The 17,211-nt window shown below is 44.7% G+C and overlaps 2 protein-coding genes across 2 annotated transcripts; one reads left to right on the top strand and one right to left on the bottom strand.

The window, feature by feature from the left end:
- Positions 1 to 202: 202 nt before the first annotated feature.
- On the bottom strand, positions 203 to 2,964 carry SMIM7 (small integral membrane protein 7). Its single transcript, XM_074528481.1, has 5 exons — positions 2,796 to 2,964; positions 2,044 to 2,085; positions 1,906 to 1,958; positions 1,239 to 1,329; positions 203 to 850 (listed from the first exon to the last, which is right to left on the bottom strand). The coding sequence occupies exons 1-5, from the start codon at positions 2,819 to 2,821 to the stop codon at positions 835 to 837; spliced, it is 228 nt and encodes a 75-aa protein (XP_074384582.1). The 5' UTR covers positions 2,822 to 2,964; the 3' UTR covers positions 203 to 834.
- A 91-nt stretch (positions 2,965 to 3,055) lies between these two features.
- TMEM38A (transmembrane protein 38A) lies at positions 3,056 to 12,069 on the top strand. The gene is made up of 6 exons (XM_074528480.1): positions 3,056 to 3,191; positions 5,890 to 6,046; positions 7,484 to 7,668; positions 9,618 to 9,705; positions 9,812 to 9,929; positions 10,173 to 12,069. The coding sequence occupies exons 1-6, from the start codon at positions 3,068 to 3,070 to the stop codon at positions 10,386 to 10,388; spliced, it is 888 nt and encodes a 295-aa protein (XP_074384581.1). The 5' UTR covers positions 3,056 to 3,067; the 3' UTR covers positions 10,389 to 12,069.
- The last annotated feature ends 5,142 nt before the right edge of the window (positions 12,070 to 17,211 follow it).

Genomic DNA, 17,211 nt, shown 5'->3' with positions numbered 1-17,211 from the left:
ATAGTTTGATTTAAAAGATACTCAGTACTTCACTCTCTTAAATTATTTTGGTGATTCTGGGGAAAAGCTGTTGGTCAGAAAGCCCAATTTAATATAAATAACACAAGACTCCAGACAGATTACAGGAATAGCTACAATTTCCCAAAATACACCAATACAGAATCAATTCTCCTGTAACAGAATGAACACAGCATGAAATATATATTTTACCCTTAAACAGAACTTTATTGAACCAAATCCAAGATTATTCCAAAATTATCTCTTGACATTGGCTTAGAGAATTATTTTTGCCATTTTTCCCCATTCAAAATCCCCTACATATTGCTTAGGAAAAAAAAAATCTTTGAAATATTATTTTAAAAAGTTTTTTTTTTTCTGGAAAAACAGGGAGAAAGTGAGAATGGACTTTTTTTTTTTTCCTTGAATATTCCTTTTTAACACCTCCAACAAAACAAATGGAATAGTGAGAAGTTACAAGAACACTCTGCTCAACTTTTACACAAAACTGAGAACTCAGGAGTGTGACTTGGACAGGGGCAACTCGAGCTGGCACAGCCCCAGCTGGGACTGGCAAAGCAGAGGTTTAAAATTGGCTTCAATTCTCCATTGCTCTCCACTCAGAGCTTAGAAAACCAAGTCCAAATTCTCTTTGAGTGAAGCTGAGATAATTTGTGTGAAGGTTGTGGCTCCAAGCCCTGGCAGAGCAGGAACCTGGAGGGGACGAGCGTGTCCCAGCTCCCCACGGGGCTGCAGCTGGAGAGCAGCAGGATCTTTTACTTCTAGAAAAGTTTGTTGCCAGCCAAAAGTTTCTTCCAACGTGTCCATGAGTGGCTTTCAAGATCCAAATAACCTGGAGGATAAAAAAAAAATTTAAACAAAAGGAGGTGAGAAACAGCCACACCAGTGCAAGGCTGATTTACTTGGTGGGTTTCTACCCCACCCCAAAATGAAAAACATCCCCAAATTTAAACCCAGGTGATTTTTGTTTTGAGTAACACCCAAAAAACAACGTTCAGCATGAGGCTGAATGGCTCAGGTGCTGGCACAGGTGGTTTTCATGCACTACAGATGCTCACATTAGCATAAAAACCCCCATGAGATCAACCCATATTTGAAAATCGAAATAAAGAAGTGAAAAAGAATTGTGGAAAAATCGAGTGGGAGAGACAGATGTGAAAAGAGATGTATGTGCAAGAAAAGTGCCAATAAGTGAGAAGATGCTGCACAGGGTTACTCACACAATCATGCAGAACATCATGAAGATATTCCACAGGGCAATGAAGATTCGGAAATACCTGAGACTCAGCAAGAACTCTCTGATATTGTCACCTAGAATCCAAGAGGAGAAACTTTTGATATGAAAAACACACTTGAAAAGTCACGTTTTCAGCTCTGCCTGAAAATCACAAGCAACTCTGAGAGGGGGAAAAAAAAAATTAAAAAACACAACAAAAAGTTTGGATTGAAATTTGAGGTTGTAGGTGAAGGATGGATGCTCTGCTTGGTGTAACTTTGTAAGGAGATGTGGGAAAATTACCAAAAAATTATAAAAAGGGGTCACACTGTGAAAAAGGGAAGATCTAAAAAGGCTTTTTGGGATTTTTAACCAGCAAACAGAGCTACAAGGGAGCAACACAGGTAGATCCATATGGAAATGGCAATGAGGGAGTGAGCAGAGTTTTACCTCTATAGCACAGGTACCTACAGGTCAGAAATGCTGAAAGAAATGTGCTTTTTGTATACTTCTCGTTTCAGTTTACAATTAATAAACCGGTTACTCCAGCCCCACAGCAATTCACATCCAACAAAAAGGGGTGGAAAATTTGTGTTTTGGCCAAGGATTTCCTCCAGAAAATCCCATTCCTGTGCGTGTGCCGTGCCCGTCTCCCGCATCCCCTCCGTTACCGGTCGTGGGTTCCCTCTGCTCCTCTCCGAATCCCTCCGTGTCCCTCCTCCTCCTGCGGGGCACAGGGGTCGTGTCAGGCAGGTGAACCCCAAAAAAACCCTCCCCGTTCCCCTGCCCGCCCTTCCCCGGTCGCTCACAGCCTGAAGTTGAGCACGGCACCGGCGTTCACCAGCAGCGTCCTGCGGGAGAGACGGGGATGGAGAGGGGTAAAGAGAGGGGATGGGGAAAAAGGGTTGGAGAAGGGGAATGAGGATGGAGAAGGAGGGATTGGGGATGGTGGAAGGGGAACGAGGAAAGAGAAAAAGGAAAGGGGCGCGGGAAAAGAGGGAGAGAGAAGGGGAGTGAGGACAGGGATGGAGAATGGGGAAAGGGTCGGGGATGGTGAAAGGGGTCGGGGAAGGGGATCGGGGATGGAGAGGGGCAAGGAGAGGGGATGGGGAACGGGAACGGGAAAAAGGGTCGGGAAAGGGGAATGAGGATGGGGAAGGGGGAATTGGGGAGGGAGGAAGGGGGACGAGGAAAGAGGGAAGGGAAGAACGAAACAGGCACGGGAAAAGAGAGAGATGGGGAGTGAGGACGGGGAAACGGGGATGGAGAATGGGAAAAGGGTCGGGGAAGGGAAACGGGGAAAGGGTCAGGAGGATGGAGAAGTGGAAAGGACGGGAAGAGTAAGGACGGGGAAAGGGTCAGGAGGACGGAGAAGGGGAAAGGACGGGAAAAGTGAGACGGGGAAAGGGAGTCAGGCCGGAGAAGCGGGTCGGGAAGGGAGAACAGGGATGGGAAGCGTCAGGAAGGGGGAAAGGGGCCGAGAAGCAGGACAGGAACAGGGTCAGGCACAGCCGGGCCAGGCAAACCCGGCCGAGCCGCTCCCGGTTCCCGGCCCCGGTACCCGCAGAGCAGCAGGTCCCCGATCATGGCTCCGGCGGCGGCGGCTCCGGGGGCCGGGGGGAAGCGGAAGGGGCGGGCGCTGCCCGGGTCGGCGGCGCCTGCGCTCCCCGCGGCGGCTCCGCAGCGGCGGCGGCTCCGCGCCCGGACACGGCGGGGAGCGAGCGGCCCGGCCCGGGCAGCGCCGGCCGCATCCCCCGCAGCTCCCGCACGGAGCTGCCGGGCCGGGGCAGGGAATTGAGAACCGGGGACTGAGAGCCGCGCTCCGGGGCCGCGATGGATCTGGCGGAGGCGCTGCCCCTCGGGGAGCTGGCGGCCGCCTTCGCCGCGCTGCCGGTGTTCCCGCTCTTCGACACCGCCTACTTCATCATCTCCGTCCTCTACCTCAAGTACGAGCCCGGTGAGTGCGGCCCTTGGCCGGGGGGCCCCGGGGGGAGCTCCGGTACCGGCACAGAGCCCGCACCAACAGTCCTGACACCTGCCCGTGCCTCTCCTGTGTCGCCTGTCAGGCGGTGTCACAGCTGCGACACCTGTGCCTAAATATAAAGCAGGAAAAACCCCCGCGAACCCGTGACTCTGATTTTGAGCAATAATCCTGGGTTTTATTTGAGGCTGGATTCCGGCAGCACTGAGGTATTTCAGTTCGGTCACTTGGCTGCCGCCCCAGGACTCAGAGTTGCGTTTCTGGCCAATCCCTTGGCATGAATATTTCTATGGCAGCACCTTCCTCCTATTTATATACAAAAGGGCTGGAAGTAAAACCTTGGTTTTTTCCCACCCTCTGGGCCATGCCCTGAGCTGTTCTCAGGAACCATAACTGACCTTGCTTTGTTTGTTCTCTTGGGCTTATCTTGCACAGATCGATAGACCCGTGCCTTGGCTTTCACCTTCTGCCTTTGTCACGGCCTGGCTGTGCCTCGCTCTTTCCCGAACGCCCCTTTCCCTCTGTTTTTGACAATGTGTGCGCTCCTCATGCTCTGTTTTGAGCAGTTCCCCGGTGATTACACAGTGACTGAAGGGAAAACCACCCCTGAGCTCAGGAGTGATTTTCAAACCTCATGTTGTGTGACCTCCGAGCCGTACAATCCACACGCTGTTCCTGTTAAACTCCTGTAAACAAGCGCTGCCTTTCCAGCCCTGATCACTCCCAGCTGCCTTCCAGCATGGAGCCCTGAACCGAACAATTAACAGGCAGCCCTCACAAAAATAGCTTTTAAACATATGCAAGCCCAGCAATCCCCTTGGGACTGGAGAAGGCCGGGGTGTGCTTTTCCCCAGATTCCTGCACTGCTCCCATCCCACAGCTATGGGCTGGGGATCAGTGTCAGGACAGAACCGTCCTGTTTCCCCCTTGGAGACAGCATGGCTTCGTGCAGCCAAGGAAAAACAAGTGTTGCTAAATTTAAGCCTCAAGCTAAACCTCAGGTTCCTATAGAACCAGTTTCGTGTCCCGGCTGTTGCAGCTGTCCCGCTGCCGCTGTGTTTTCAGCTGGTTCAAATGTCCCCGAGGATGGAAGAGCCTGGGCACTCACAGCTTTGGCTCATGCTGATCCACTTACTGCTGTTTAAAGGGTACCAGGTAATCGTGTTGATATAACGTTTTTAACGTTTTCTCTCTTTGTCTGCTCACCGAACAGTTTTGTATCTGAAAAAAAAAAAACCACAAAAAATTCTGGAGTATTTTAAGGTGATGAAAGAACTTCGCAGAATTGATGTTATTGGGAGGTTTCCCTGAAAAAGTACAAAGGTGGACGAAAATTGCTACAGGAATTTAAAAAAAGGCCATAGCAGATTGTGGGAGGAGACCACAAAGTATTTCCAGACTAGCACAGGAGTGGGGTAGAACCCTCAAATCCCCTTCTCTCAAATAAAGATTAAGAATTCCTGTTCTATTTTTGCAGGTAATCTTATGAATGAAAGAGCTGAACAGATTGTTCATGAATTCTTGAGGGCACCTAGGTTGAAGCAGTGGAGAGAATGGTACCAGTATGCATTTTATTTTTAGACTGTAAAAAGACACTGATTTCAAGGGGAAAAAAAAATGTTCTTTATGGTAGCAGAATGAAGGAGAGAATCTCTCAGCCAGTTCATCAACTTCTAATGGCTCTGTTCTTTGGGGGATCTGCAGGTTGTGATCATTTCTTGGCCATCTCTGGTGCTTGTTTGGGTTTCACACTTTGGTGTTTTGTTTTACAAGCGCTTTTCTTTGAGCTGCTTTGTGGGAGATCTCGCACCTCCAGCCTCTGTCTTCCTGGGTCTGTTGTTTTTTGATACAAGGCAAAGGCGACTTAAATTCTTTAGGGTCGCTTGAGTTAAAGAGCACGCAGACACCAATGTGGTGGACGGTCAAAAAAGGCTTTTATTATCTCTTCTCGTGGGGTTTTATAGTCTAAGGGGCTTCTCTACATCAGAGGGGGTCTGTCTTTACTATTTATGGTTAGTAAGGAGTGGAAATTTGTTGGAGATTTTTTCAGAAATGGCTTAGAAGGCAGCTGTGAGGAGTAAAATTCTCACAGCCGGTTTCTGTAAACAGCAGAAGTTCTCAGGTTGTTTTTAATTACAAGTAAAAGTGACAAACATGAAGGCCTTGAGAACCTTGCATACCAGAGTTCTCAGGCAGCTTTCTCATAACAAGTACATATTCTATCTTTGGCTATTTTGGGAAAGCAAAAATAATTTTGAGAACCCAAATCTTGGTATTGGAAACATAAGGAGGAGTTGGTTTGTTATCTCTAACCTATTGTGAGCTCAGGTTTGCAATATGCATGAACTTAATTAACACGGTTATAAAAAGTGATTGATTGAGTGAATAAACGGAGTCGATGCTGAACAAGGAAGTTGGGTCTCTCCCTCCAACTTCAATAGAAATTTACTGGGTAGAAATGGAAAATTACTGGCATGTGGTTTGGGGGGCTGCATTCTTATGTTAATTTTCTTATCTAAGGGAACAGGGGCCCTGTCTTCTTGTAACATCGGGAGATCTTCTGAACGCTTGACCCTATCTACCACATGGATCTTGAAGTTCCTGCTTCTCTCTGAGATGGCCTTGAGGGTCCCTCCCACCAGTGGTACTCTGTAATTCCCCATTTTTTCCACAGGAGCCGTGGAGATGTCCCGGAGGAGCCCTTTTGCCTCCTGGCTCTGTGCCATGCTCCACTGCTTTGGGAGCTACATCCTGGCTGACCTGCTGCTGGGAGAGGCTCCCGTCGCCTACTTCAGCCACAACTCCAGCGTCATCCTGGCCACAGCGGTGTGGTGAGTGCCCTGTAGTAAATGAGCCTTTCTTGGTCGTATCCTATGCAAGCTGTTCCAGCTCCAGAGCTCAGCCCCCAAGGGGACTGGGTGCTAGAAGCCAGCTCGCTCTCAGACCAAGGCCACGGGTCAGCCCCTAGCAAGCAGGGAGATATTCAGCTCTTAGTGATCAGGCAGCTCTTGTGATTTCAGCTTTGCTTGCTAGGTAGCTTTTCCCTTGGCCTAAGGCTCCAGCAGAGGGTAGAGAGAGGAGAAGCAGAAGACACTGGCTGTTCCACGAGTATGGCTTTATTGTAGGGGTCTGTGAAGGGTCTCAGCTCTTCTTCTTCCGAGTTAGCAGGGGTACAGTATGCTACTTTTATACCCTTGGCCTGGATCCAATCCTGACCAATGGCAAAGGTGTTAGAGTGACCATAAGTGACCAATGGTAGGGTTTAACACAATATTGCCTTGCATGGCTATAGGGATAAGGTACAAGGTGGATGTCCCTGGAGACAGGAAACTTCTTTGCCGCTGTGTCAGCATTCTATTCTCTAAGGGGCCCTGGCTAAACCTGAGGGGTTTACTACACTGTGGGGTGTGGGGGGAAATGTTCTCCCTGTGGGACACGGCTCTGATCCCACTGGGATTAACTGGGGACACCAGAGGTGGGCTGAGGCTGCCTTTGAGGCGCTCCTGGCTCTGGTTCCCAGTTTCCCTGCCCAGTTGCCTAATGCTGTGATTATCTGGGCTGGGGCACTTCTATTCATAGCAGGCACTGCTGGGCCAGGAGCAGCAGCACCCACGGGTCCCACACAGGGCAAGGGGTGGCACGTCCTGGAGGTTTGGGGGCATTTTATTTGTTGTGTTGGTGAAATGTGCACAAATGGGGCTTTAATTTCCCCAGTGTGTGTGGGCTGTAGGTGCTTTTGCCTGGCAGAATGAGCATTGTTGGGAAATACTGTGAATGAAGTTTTCATAAACAGAAGTCTCGGGGTTAATCCCTCAGCCATCTAGTTTTCTACACTTGAGAAATAAAGAGAAATATCTGCTTTCAGGGCTGAAAAATATGGCAGTCTTCTGGAAAAAAGAGTATTTGATATCTCTCCTCAGTCTGGAATATCATTTCAGTATATGTAGCTTCTTGTTCTGTATGAACTGATGCTTCTGACACAATGTACAAGACACAAAACTCTAAAAAATTCTGAATTAAAATTACTGAGTTTTATTCAAGATTGAGTGTTAGTAGTGAGGGCTCTCTGAGTTAATGAGGGCTCACTCAGCTCTTCCTGTAGAGAGGCTTTTTTGCATGATGATTTCCTTTCAGAATTAGCTATAAAATCAGGAATATTTTATATTCAGATTTTCCTTCACTTGCCATAACTCAACCCGCCACCCTCCGCACATCCCAGACCAGAACAAACCCGTGGGTTTTTTTTTTTTTTTTTTTTTTTTTTGCAGGTACCTGATATTCTTCTGCCCCATGAACCTCTTCTACAAGTGTGTCAGCTTCCTGCCCGTGAAGCTGATCCTGGTGGCCATGAAGGAGGTGGTGCGGGTGCGCAAGATCTCGGCCGGGGTGCACCACGCCCACCACCTGTACCACCACGGCTGGTTCGTCATGGTGGCCACGGGGTGGCTCAAAGGTGACACCTGGGGTGCTCCAGGGCCTGCAGGGAGGGCTGGGACAGCGTGGGGGAGCAGCAGGGAGGGTGTTGTGTTTTCTGGGGTGCCCCGATGGTGGCAGGGATGAGGAATCTGAAGCCGTGTTCTTAGAAGGCTGAAAAATTATATTGTGTCATGTCATATTAATATCATATTTATACATTATTCTATATCATTGTAATATAGAATACTATAATATAGAATAATATAGTATAATATAATATAATATAATATAGAATAATATAGTATAATATAATATAATATAATATAATATGTCGTGTATAATATACATTACAATTGTAATATAATATAATTATTATATTAAATTATATTGTGTCATGTCATATTAATATCATATTTATACATTATTCTAAATCATTGTAATATAGAATAATATAGAATAATATAGAATAATATAGAATAATATAGAATAATATAGTATAATATAGTATAATATAATATAATATGTCGTGTATAATATACATTACAGTTATAATATAATATAATTATTATATTATAAATTATATTGTATCATGTCATAATAATATCATATTTATACATTATTCTATATTATTATAATATAGAATAATATAATATAATATAATATGTCGCGTATAATATACATTACAATTGTAATATAATATAATTATTATAAATTATTCTAATATATAATATTGTATTATCTATTATATATTATTCTATATATTATAATATATAATATAATTTTAACAGATATATTGCAGTATAATTATTATATTACTTTGGTATCTAATATTTATATTATATATAATATATATTACAATGGTAATGTAATAAAATGTTATTATATTTTATTATATTTAATATATAATATAATTAAATAGGATTCTAATATAATTATTATAATATATACTATCTATATAATATATCATATATATTACAATTAGAATAGAACAGAATTATTATATTATAGAATATACTATAATACTATATGCTATACTAATATATATTTACTAATATATATTTACTATAATATATAATATAATTAAATAGAATTATAATATAATTATTATAATATATAGTATCTATATAATATATCATATATATTACAATTAGAATAGAACAGAATTATTATATTATAGAATGCTGTACTAAAACTATGGTAAAGAATAGAGAAAGGATACAGAGAGAATGATCATGAAAACCCATGACCCCTTCCAGAGGTGAAATTATATATATCATATTTTATCATATTCTATCATATTCTATTATGCTAAAACTATACTAAAGAGTGAAGAAAGGATACAGACAGAAGGCTACGAAGAATGATCATGAAAACCCTTGACCCTTTCCAGAGTCTGACACAGCCTGACAGTGATTGGTCATTAAGCAAAAACAATTCACATGAAGCCAATCAAACATTTATCTGTTGGTAAACAATGTCCAAACCACATTCCAAAGCAGCAAAACACAGGAGAAGCAAAGGAGATAATATTGTTTTCATTTTTCTCTGAGGCTGCTCAGCTTCACAGGAGGAGAAATCCTAGCAAAGGAATTTTTCAGAAAATGTGACAGTGACAGGCGTGGGCTCTGGTTCTCACCGTGCAGGTGTTTGTGCAGCCTCACAGGGGGGTTGAAGAGCCGGAATCAGGAGTTCTTTATTCTTTCTCCTGTGAGCTCTGACCTCACCTGGGCGTTTCAGGGCGTTCTGTCAGTCAGTTTTCCTTTAAGGCTGTGTTTGGAGCAAGCACTGGAGCATCAGTGACTGCAAGAGGCAAATGCCTTTTCCCTGAGTCAGGATCCACTTGGTGGAAAGTCAGGGGAGCATTTGCCCTGCTCTGTTGGCGTTGGCTGCCTTCTAAATCTGGGGAGAATGTCAAGAGCCCTTTGTCCCCCTGAGGCTCCAGAGCCTGTAGCAGCTCCAGCCCTGACAGGTTTCTCTCTCTCCCAGGTTCTGGTGTGGCCTTGATGTCAAACTTTGAGCAGCTGCTGCGTGGGGTCTGGAAGCCTGAAACAAATGAAATTCTTCATATGTCCTTGTAAGTCAGCAGCCTGGAAGTTCCCAGCCAGGTGAAGAGTGGAATGAAAGAACCAGGCAGGGCTGGGTGCAAACCTTCCAGAAAAATCTCCTTTTTTCTCTTGCAGCCCTACAAAGGCCAGTCTGTATGGCACAGTCCTCTTCACCCTGCAGCAGACCCACTGGCTCCCCATCTCTGAAGCCAACCTCATCTTCTTTTTCAGCATGTTCATGATAGTCTGCAAGGTAAGTTTACAGCAGCAAATGACAGACCCTCAAGTGGGAATATTCACTTTCCTGAGCCACTGCAGGATTCACTGGCTGTAGGATCTGCTCGGGAAACTCAATGCTAAATCCTCCATCACACAAGCAGCTCCTCGTGCCTGGAGTCGTGCAGCAGCAGGGAGGTTCTGTGGGGTCAGGAGGATGCTCACAGGCCAGAATTTCCCTGCTCTGTGTGATCTCTGGGTGCTCCTTTCTGCCTGGCAGGTTTTCATGACGGCCACTCACTCCCACGCCTCACCCTTTGCTCCTCTGGAGAACCTGCTCTGCCCTGTCCTCTTTGGCTCTGTCCCCAGTGGCCACCCAAGCCACCACCACGACCACCACGAGGTTTCCCACCCTCCTCCTCCTCCTCCTCCTGCCAAGTCCAAAGAGGAGCTGAACGAAGGCACCAGGAAAAGGAAGGCAAAGAAAGCTGAATAAAAAAAGCGACGGCGCAGAAAATAGGCCAAGAAAATTCTTCCAGAGCTGAGTCTCAAAGCCACCTGTGACCTCCTTTGTGCTCCAGCCCTTCTCAGACTCCCAGAGGAGAGGGGGAAGCCAGGACACTGCCAGCTGGGTCCCTGAATTTCATTTTTGCTCTCTGTGCTGCTGCTTGCTTCTTGGTCTCTGCCTCTCCCTATTCTGATCAGGTTTTCAGGGATTTGGAGGTTTGTGCCAGGGTGGGACGTGGGTGCCACTTCCCAAACTGGCAGCAAATCTGATGCAGCGTTTTCAATTGATGTAAAATCTTTCACTGTGTTTATTTATGAATGGTTTGTGCTCCTGCAACTCTGAAGTTCCTTCGAATTTTCACTGACCTTCTCAGTGTCTGCCAAAACAACAAAATGTTAAGGCCACAATGTGAAAATCAGGTTTCATACTCAAGGAAATTAAATATTCTGGTATGAGCCTGCTCTGGTTTATCCCAGCTCCCACAGCTGCCATATCTCCACATAATGTGACATTTTAAATGCAATAATGACGTGGCCTTTGAGCCAAACCCTGTTCACCTCAGCTCCCTCAGGTTCTGATGGTCGGGCCATTGATTTGCTCAGCCAGCCCTGTGTTTGCAGGAGCTCTGAGGCTGTGTTGGCACTGTCACCGTGCTGGGCTCTGTGTGGCATTGCTGAGTCCCAGCCCAACCTCAAAACCTTGAACCAGGGGAGAAGCATGGCTCTGGTTTGTTTGTGACCCTCTGGGATGCAGGAAGAGTGTGTGTGAGTGTAAGTATTTATTATTATTTATTTGTAATTGCCAGGGCACCTAAGGCAAGGACCTGAATCTGGCTTTTTTTTTTTTTTTTTTTTGAACTTTTAGTTGTGGCCCTGAGCCCACAGCTGGTTTGGTGATCCTGGAGTGCTCCAGGACATCCTGAACACTCCCTGGGGGCAGGAAAAAACCTTTCCTACATTCTTAAATTCACATTAAAAGGCTGAAGCAGGGCATTTCACACCAGCTGATGATAAAACTACCTTAAAGGACTGATAAAAATCAGCTGAAAATCCTGATTACCTTCTGCAGGTGCCCTGGGGCCAAACTGCTGGGCTGTGGATGCAGCTTGTGCCCTGTGAGTGAAGAACCTGAACTGCCCTGCGTGGCTCAGGAGGGCTCTGCCAGCTCGTTTGTGTTACACTGGCTTTTAGAGTAGTCCAAAGCTGTTCTTATCACTGGTTTTCTTCTTATCAACGGCATCTTCCAAGGGCTGGCATCACCCCAGGGGCAGTGGCAAACCTGGGGATGCAGCACTGGGCATTTTCCATCCCTGGCACTGAGGTTTTGCTTGCTGGGAATGGAAACGGGATTGGAGAGAAAAGAGGGTTTGTGTGTGTGTGTCCCTGTTCAAAACTGCTGATGGGTAATTAATTAATTAAAGATAAGAAACCCTCCTTGTGTGTGCAAGCAGGAGGAAAAGTCAGATGTGTGGGTTTGGGGTTTGACAGTGCCTTAATGTTGTGAGTTTCCCTCCCCTTGAGCAGAGAGCAGGAATTCTGCTTTCTGCTCTGCTGGACCCTGATGTGTCACGAGCATGCACGAGACTGAAATAAATGTTCTACGAGGTGTCTGATCCAAGGGGAATTTTGTTTTATAAAAGCTGTCAACAAATAAAAAAATGGTGAAGTGATTCTGGTTGTCCAGTGGCACCTGAGGAAATAAATCTCTGTGTTTGTTTTATTCCCTTCCCAGCCACACAGGAGCTCTGTGGCAGCAGGACCTGGGCACAAAATGGTTCTGGTGGAAGGAGGAGATCAGAATGAATGTCCTGAAACTGTTATAAATGGAAATAAATGCTGTTTGTGGTGTTGTTCTCAGAGCAGACAGCTTTAGATTTCAGGGATGGGAATAAAGAAATTGGAAATATAAGAATAAATTAGAAATTTCCTTATTCCCTTGAACATTCCTTTGAGATTTCCTTATTCCTTGAAAAAAAAAATGAATTGCCTCCTTTGGTGTTTATACCATGTCTCTGTTTTTCCTTTTGTCACTGTAAGAGGGAGGAGGGCATTCACCTGTGGCTGGTAAATACACACACACAGAGTTCCAGCAGATTTATGTGGAGTATCAGTATTGAAAACTGGAAAAAAATCAAAATTCTCTGCATGAGTGAATATTTAGTGTGACTGAATATTCACTGCTTGTCTGCTCTCTGAGTTCATTCTTTACTCTTCAGAGTCTTTGGACCCTGAATCAAATCAAACAGAGTCAAATCACAGTTTCTAATCAAACACAGAGAGAACAAATATCCCAAAGGAGGTTAAAATTTAAGCTCTGAACACTTCAGAGTGCCCAACAGGAGCAGGATTGGTTCTGAGAATAAAAACCCACAGAGGAATCACAAGTTCCATTTGGTGAAGCCTTTCCCAGTGAGAGAAATGGAACTTGTCTTGAATTTCCATGGCTCAGCACTGCCGGGCTGGTGCAATTCCAGCCTGCTGTCCTTCATCCCAAGGGGCAAAAATGGGATTTGAAAAAGCTGCACAATTTCACCTCAGCTGTGGGGACACAGAGCTGCCCTTTCCAGACCCTCCCTTCCTTCAGGTTCTGCTCCAAACAGAAAGAAAATGGGAGTGGGGTGTTTTCCTGAAGGGATGAAATAATTTAATTTATTTCCACAGTTCAGAGGTGGAAATTATGAGGAAATTATGGCAGCCAATCGACCCAAACAAAAATCTGCAAAGCCTGTTTATATTTTGAAGGGCTTCTCTTCTCTTCTCTTCTCTTCTCTTCTCTTCTCTTCTCTTCTCTTCTCTTCTCTTCTCTTCTCTTCTCTTCTCTTCTCTTCTCTTCTCTTCTCTTCTCTTCTCTTCTCTTCCCTTCCCTTCCCTTCCCTTCCCTTCCCTTCCCTTCCCTTCCCTTCCCTTCCCTTCCCTTCCCTTCCCTTCCCTTCCCTTCCCTTCCTCTCCCACAGACTTCACTCTTTTAAAATGTTCATAAACACTTCTTAATTTAGAGCAGATGAGAGTGTAAATTGCACTGGAAAAGGGAATTTCCATTGGCATGGTCCACCGATGGAAAAGGTCAGTGAAAAACACTAAAAAAGCTCAGAAAAGAATGGGTCACAATGTTTCAGGTGGTTTAACCCTGTGGCATTCAGGTCAGGGTTATTCTGCTCAGTGAGCAGGCTGATGAGAGCAGGTTTTTCACATCCTCGGAAGAATCCCACGATATGGGGATAAATAATAAATAACAAATAATAAATAATAAATAAATAATTTCTCATTAATTATTGCTCTGGAGTCTCTGGCTCCACAGAATATTCCCAGCTCCCAACCCAGGGCAGGACAGGAGTTTGATCTGATAATTTCTGATACTGACAAGATATTTTGAAGGGTTTGACTCTTTTAGAATGTTCATAAATGCTCCTTAATTTAGAGCAGATGAGAGTGTAAATTGCACTTAAACTAAAAAACCAGCTCAGAAAAGAATGGGTGACAATATTTCAGGTGGTTTAACCATTCAGGTCATTCAGGTCATGGTTATTTTGCTCAGTGAGCAGGTTGATGAGAGCAGGTTTTTCACACCCTATGAAGAGTCCCACGATATGGGGATAAATAATAAATAACAAATAATAAAAAATAATAAATAATAAATAAATAATTTCTCATTAATTATTGCTCTGGAGTCTCTGGCTCCACAGAATATTCCAAGTTCCCAACCCAGAGCAGGACAGGAGCTTGATCTGATAACTTCTGATACTGACAAGATATTTTGAAGGGTTTCTCTTCCGCACAGATTTAACCCTTAAAATGTTCATAAACGCTCCTTAATTTAGAGCAGATGAGAGTGTAAATTGCACTTAAACTAAAAAAACAGCTCAGAAAAGAATGGGTGACAATATTTCAGGTGGTTTAACCATTCTGCCCTGTGACATTCAGGCCAGGGTTATTCTGCTCAGTGAGCAGGCTGATGAGAGCAGGTTTTTCACATCCTATGAAGAATCCCACGATAAATAATTTCTCATTAATTATTCCCCCGGAGTCTGTGGCTCCACAGAGCATTCCCAGCTCCAGGACAGGAGCCTGGCAGGGCTCAGCCCGCAGGGACAGACGTCATTCCCTGCAGAGATGTCCTGATCTGATAACTTCTGATACCGACTCCAGTGAGACCAGGCTAAATTTAGCTGCAGGTTTAATCCTCAAAGAGGCCCCGGGTGCCTGCTGGGAAAAGCAAATGTTTCAGTTGCTGTTTCAGCATTTCATGAGGACTGACAGGTTTCCCTTTCCCTCTTGCAGAGCCAAACCCGGTGCCTGCAGCTTTTCCATGGTGGCAGATCAGCTCCACAGATAGGGAAAGCTCCACAGGCCTCGTGTGTTTGTAATTTAAAACAAAAAGAAAAAAAAAAAACAACAAACAAACAAACCCAGGGGATCATTTTACACAGAGCATTAATAATTCTTCACAGTAAATGAGGTAACAAAAAGAGGAGGGCAAAGGGAGGAATTTCAGAAAGGGCAAAGCCAGTGCGAGAGCACCAAGCCAGAGCAACCAGTTGTTCTTGGTTTCCACTTTTCCTTTTGTTATTACGCCAATATTTACATTATTGCACGCTTTGCCCAAAGAATAAACGAATTATATAATGCAGCAAAGCAGAAAGACCCAGAGGATAAAGGTGGAAGTTACCTTGGCAGCCTCCTGAGCCCTACAGAAGTTTTTCCTTTTATCACTTGCCAGGTGATGAGCTGCCAAATGCCTGCTCCTTCCTGCAGCCTCTTCATGGTGCTTTAAGGGCACAAAAAAAAGCATTAAAAATTAGAGCTTGGTGTGTTTCAGTTTTTTCTGGCCCTTAGCTACGATTCTGTGTTTTATGGTTCTTGTGCTGTTCTTTAGAGGGTGTGAAAAACGCCAATCACTTGTTTTTAAAATTTTAAAAGTTGGATAGTAGTAAAATGGTTAAAAAAATAGTAACGCAATTTGGGTAATAACAATTTGGACAATTTGAATTAGGACAATATGAGACAATAAAAAGAAAGAGTTGCGGACATCCAGGTACCTTTTTCTGGGAAAAATAAGGACACAGTTAACAGAGGATCAACCCTTAAAAACAATAACCTGTTGCATATTCATACACCTCATACATGATGCATAAATTCCATTCAAACAGGATTCTGTCTGGGCAGTGTCAGCTTCTTCCTCTGAATCCTGACAGCGCCTTCGAGGTGGGAAGAAGTTCTTTTTTTCTGATAAGAGGGCAATAAATTCTTTTTCTCTGAAAGATTCAGGTGTCCTGTGGCTGCTATCTCGCTTCAAGTCCTTTCTTTTAAACAAAGCATCTTACACAGCACAGTTTCTATTTTAACATTTTTTTATAACCTAAAACTATATTTAACACAGTACTTAAGAGAATTAATACAGCACTACTTTCTAACACAGCCCTTATAATATTCATTTGAATATTTGCGAAAAGCCAATCATAAAATACATGATTGTATTTTTCACAGAGGGTGTAAATCATAAAATACATGCATTTTTCACGAAGGGTGTAAATGGTTTAAATGGTTCCTGTGAGGATGCTGAGGAAGGTAAATCTGGGATAAAATGGCATTTCCTACGGCCTTAAATTTTAATCCTTCGTCCAAATAACGAGAAATCAGAATATACATCTATACAAGACTTCCCAGAAAGGTCTCAAGGGGAGTTTGGGTTTAGTGTGAGGAAAACGGGACACAGACAAGGCCAACCACTCAGAACAGAGAAATCCCACTGTTGATGCCAAACCCTCCGCACAGTGCGTTGATATTTTCCTCTTTAGGATGCTCCCAGCATTGCCCCCAAGGCTCTGGCGCATCCCGCGGCGCCCAGCAAGGAAACGCCAATTGGAGGGGCTGGAATTCCATCAGACACCGACATTTCCTGGTGAACGCCCACAGAATCACCTCGCAGCCGAGGATTCCGTCCCGCTCCCAGGGCAGCGCGCTGTGAGGGAGCTTTTGGGGGCTGGAGGCTCCGAGAAAGGCAGAAAATGAGGAATCTCCTCCATCCTGCCCACGCTGCCATCCCGAGCCGCGGCTGCTCCTCGCTTCGCCTCTGCGCTGACATCTGCCACAAAAAGATGCTGATGGTGCGAAGATCAACGCTCAGGAACACCTCGGAGTCTGGGCTGCCTTTCACGCTTGTGCGTTTGCATCTTTCGCACGTTATCCTCAGCAAATAAATGCAGTTTGTTACTGAAGTCGGAGGGAGAGATCCACCTTTATTGATCAGCATCTACTCCCCTTTATTCATCAATCAGGCACTTTTTATAACAGTGTTAATTCACTTCATGCATATTGCAAAATCTGAGCTCCTGATAGGTTGTAGAGAAAACTTCAGCTCCTCCTTTTGTTTCCAATACCTGAAGTTAGTTTACTGAAACCAAGATCAGTGTTCCCACCATGATATGAAAGGTTCCCAAAACCTTCATCTCTATTCCCAGACTGACTGTCTGTTCCCAGTAGCAGCCAAGGACAGAACGGTCTGAGAATCTTGTTGTTTATATAAAAGGTGGCTGAGACCCTTAATTATTTACAGAATCAAGCCTGGGAAAGGCTGCTTTTTTCCCTTAGCTGGATCCCCTCATGGCCTCTTTCTTTAAGCCATGCTTGAACCAGGCTCTCCACAGTTTGTGTTTCCTTATCTGCTTCCTTGGCTTGCCAAAAGCGAATCTGGGAGGGATTTTTTTGTTTAAGGAGCTGGTGAGTGTCAGGGAGGATCGGTGTGAGACAGAGATTCCATCGTAGCCTCAGGGTACAGGTAGGCCATAGCCCTGGAATGCAGGAAAACGAGTCCG

The sequence above is a fragment of the Zonotrichia albicollis genome, chromosome 29 (genome assembly GCF_047830755.1).
Source record: "Zonotrichia albicollis isolate bZonAlb1 chromosome 29, bZonAlb1.hap1, whole genome shotgun sequence".
NCBI classification, from domain to species: Eukaryota; Metazoa; Chordata; class Aves; order Passeriformes; family Passerellidae; genus Zonotrichia; species Zonotrichia albicollis.
Note: the sequence above shows the minus strand (reverse complement) of the source record. Positions and strands in the feature narration are given on the sequence as shown.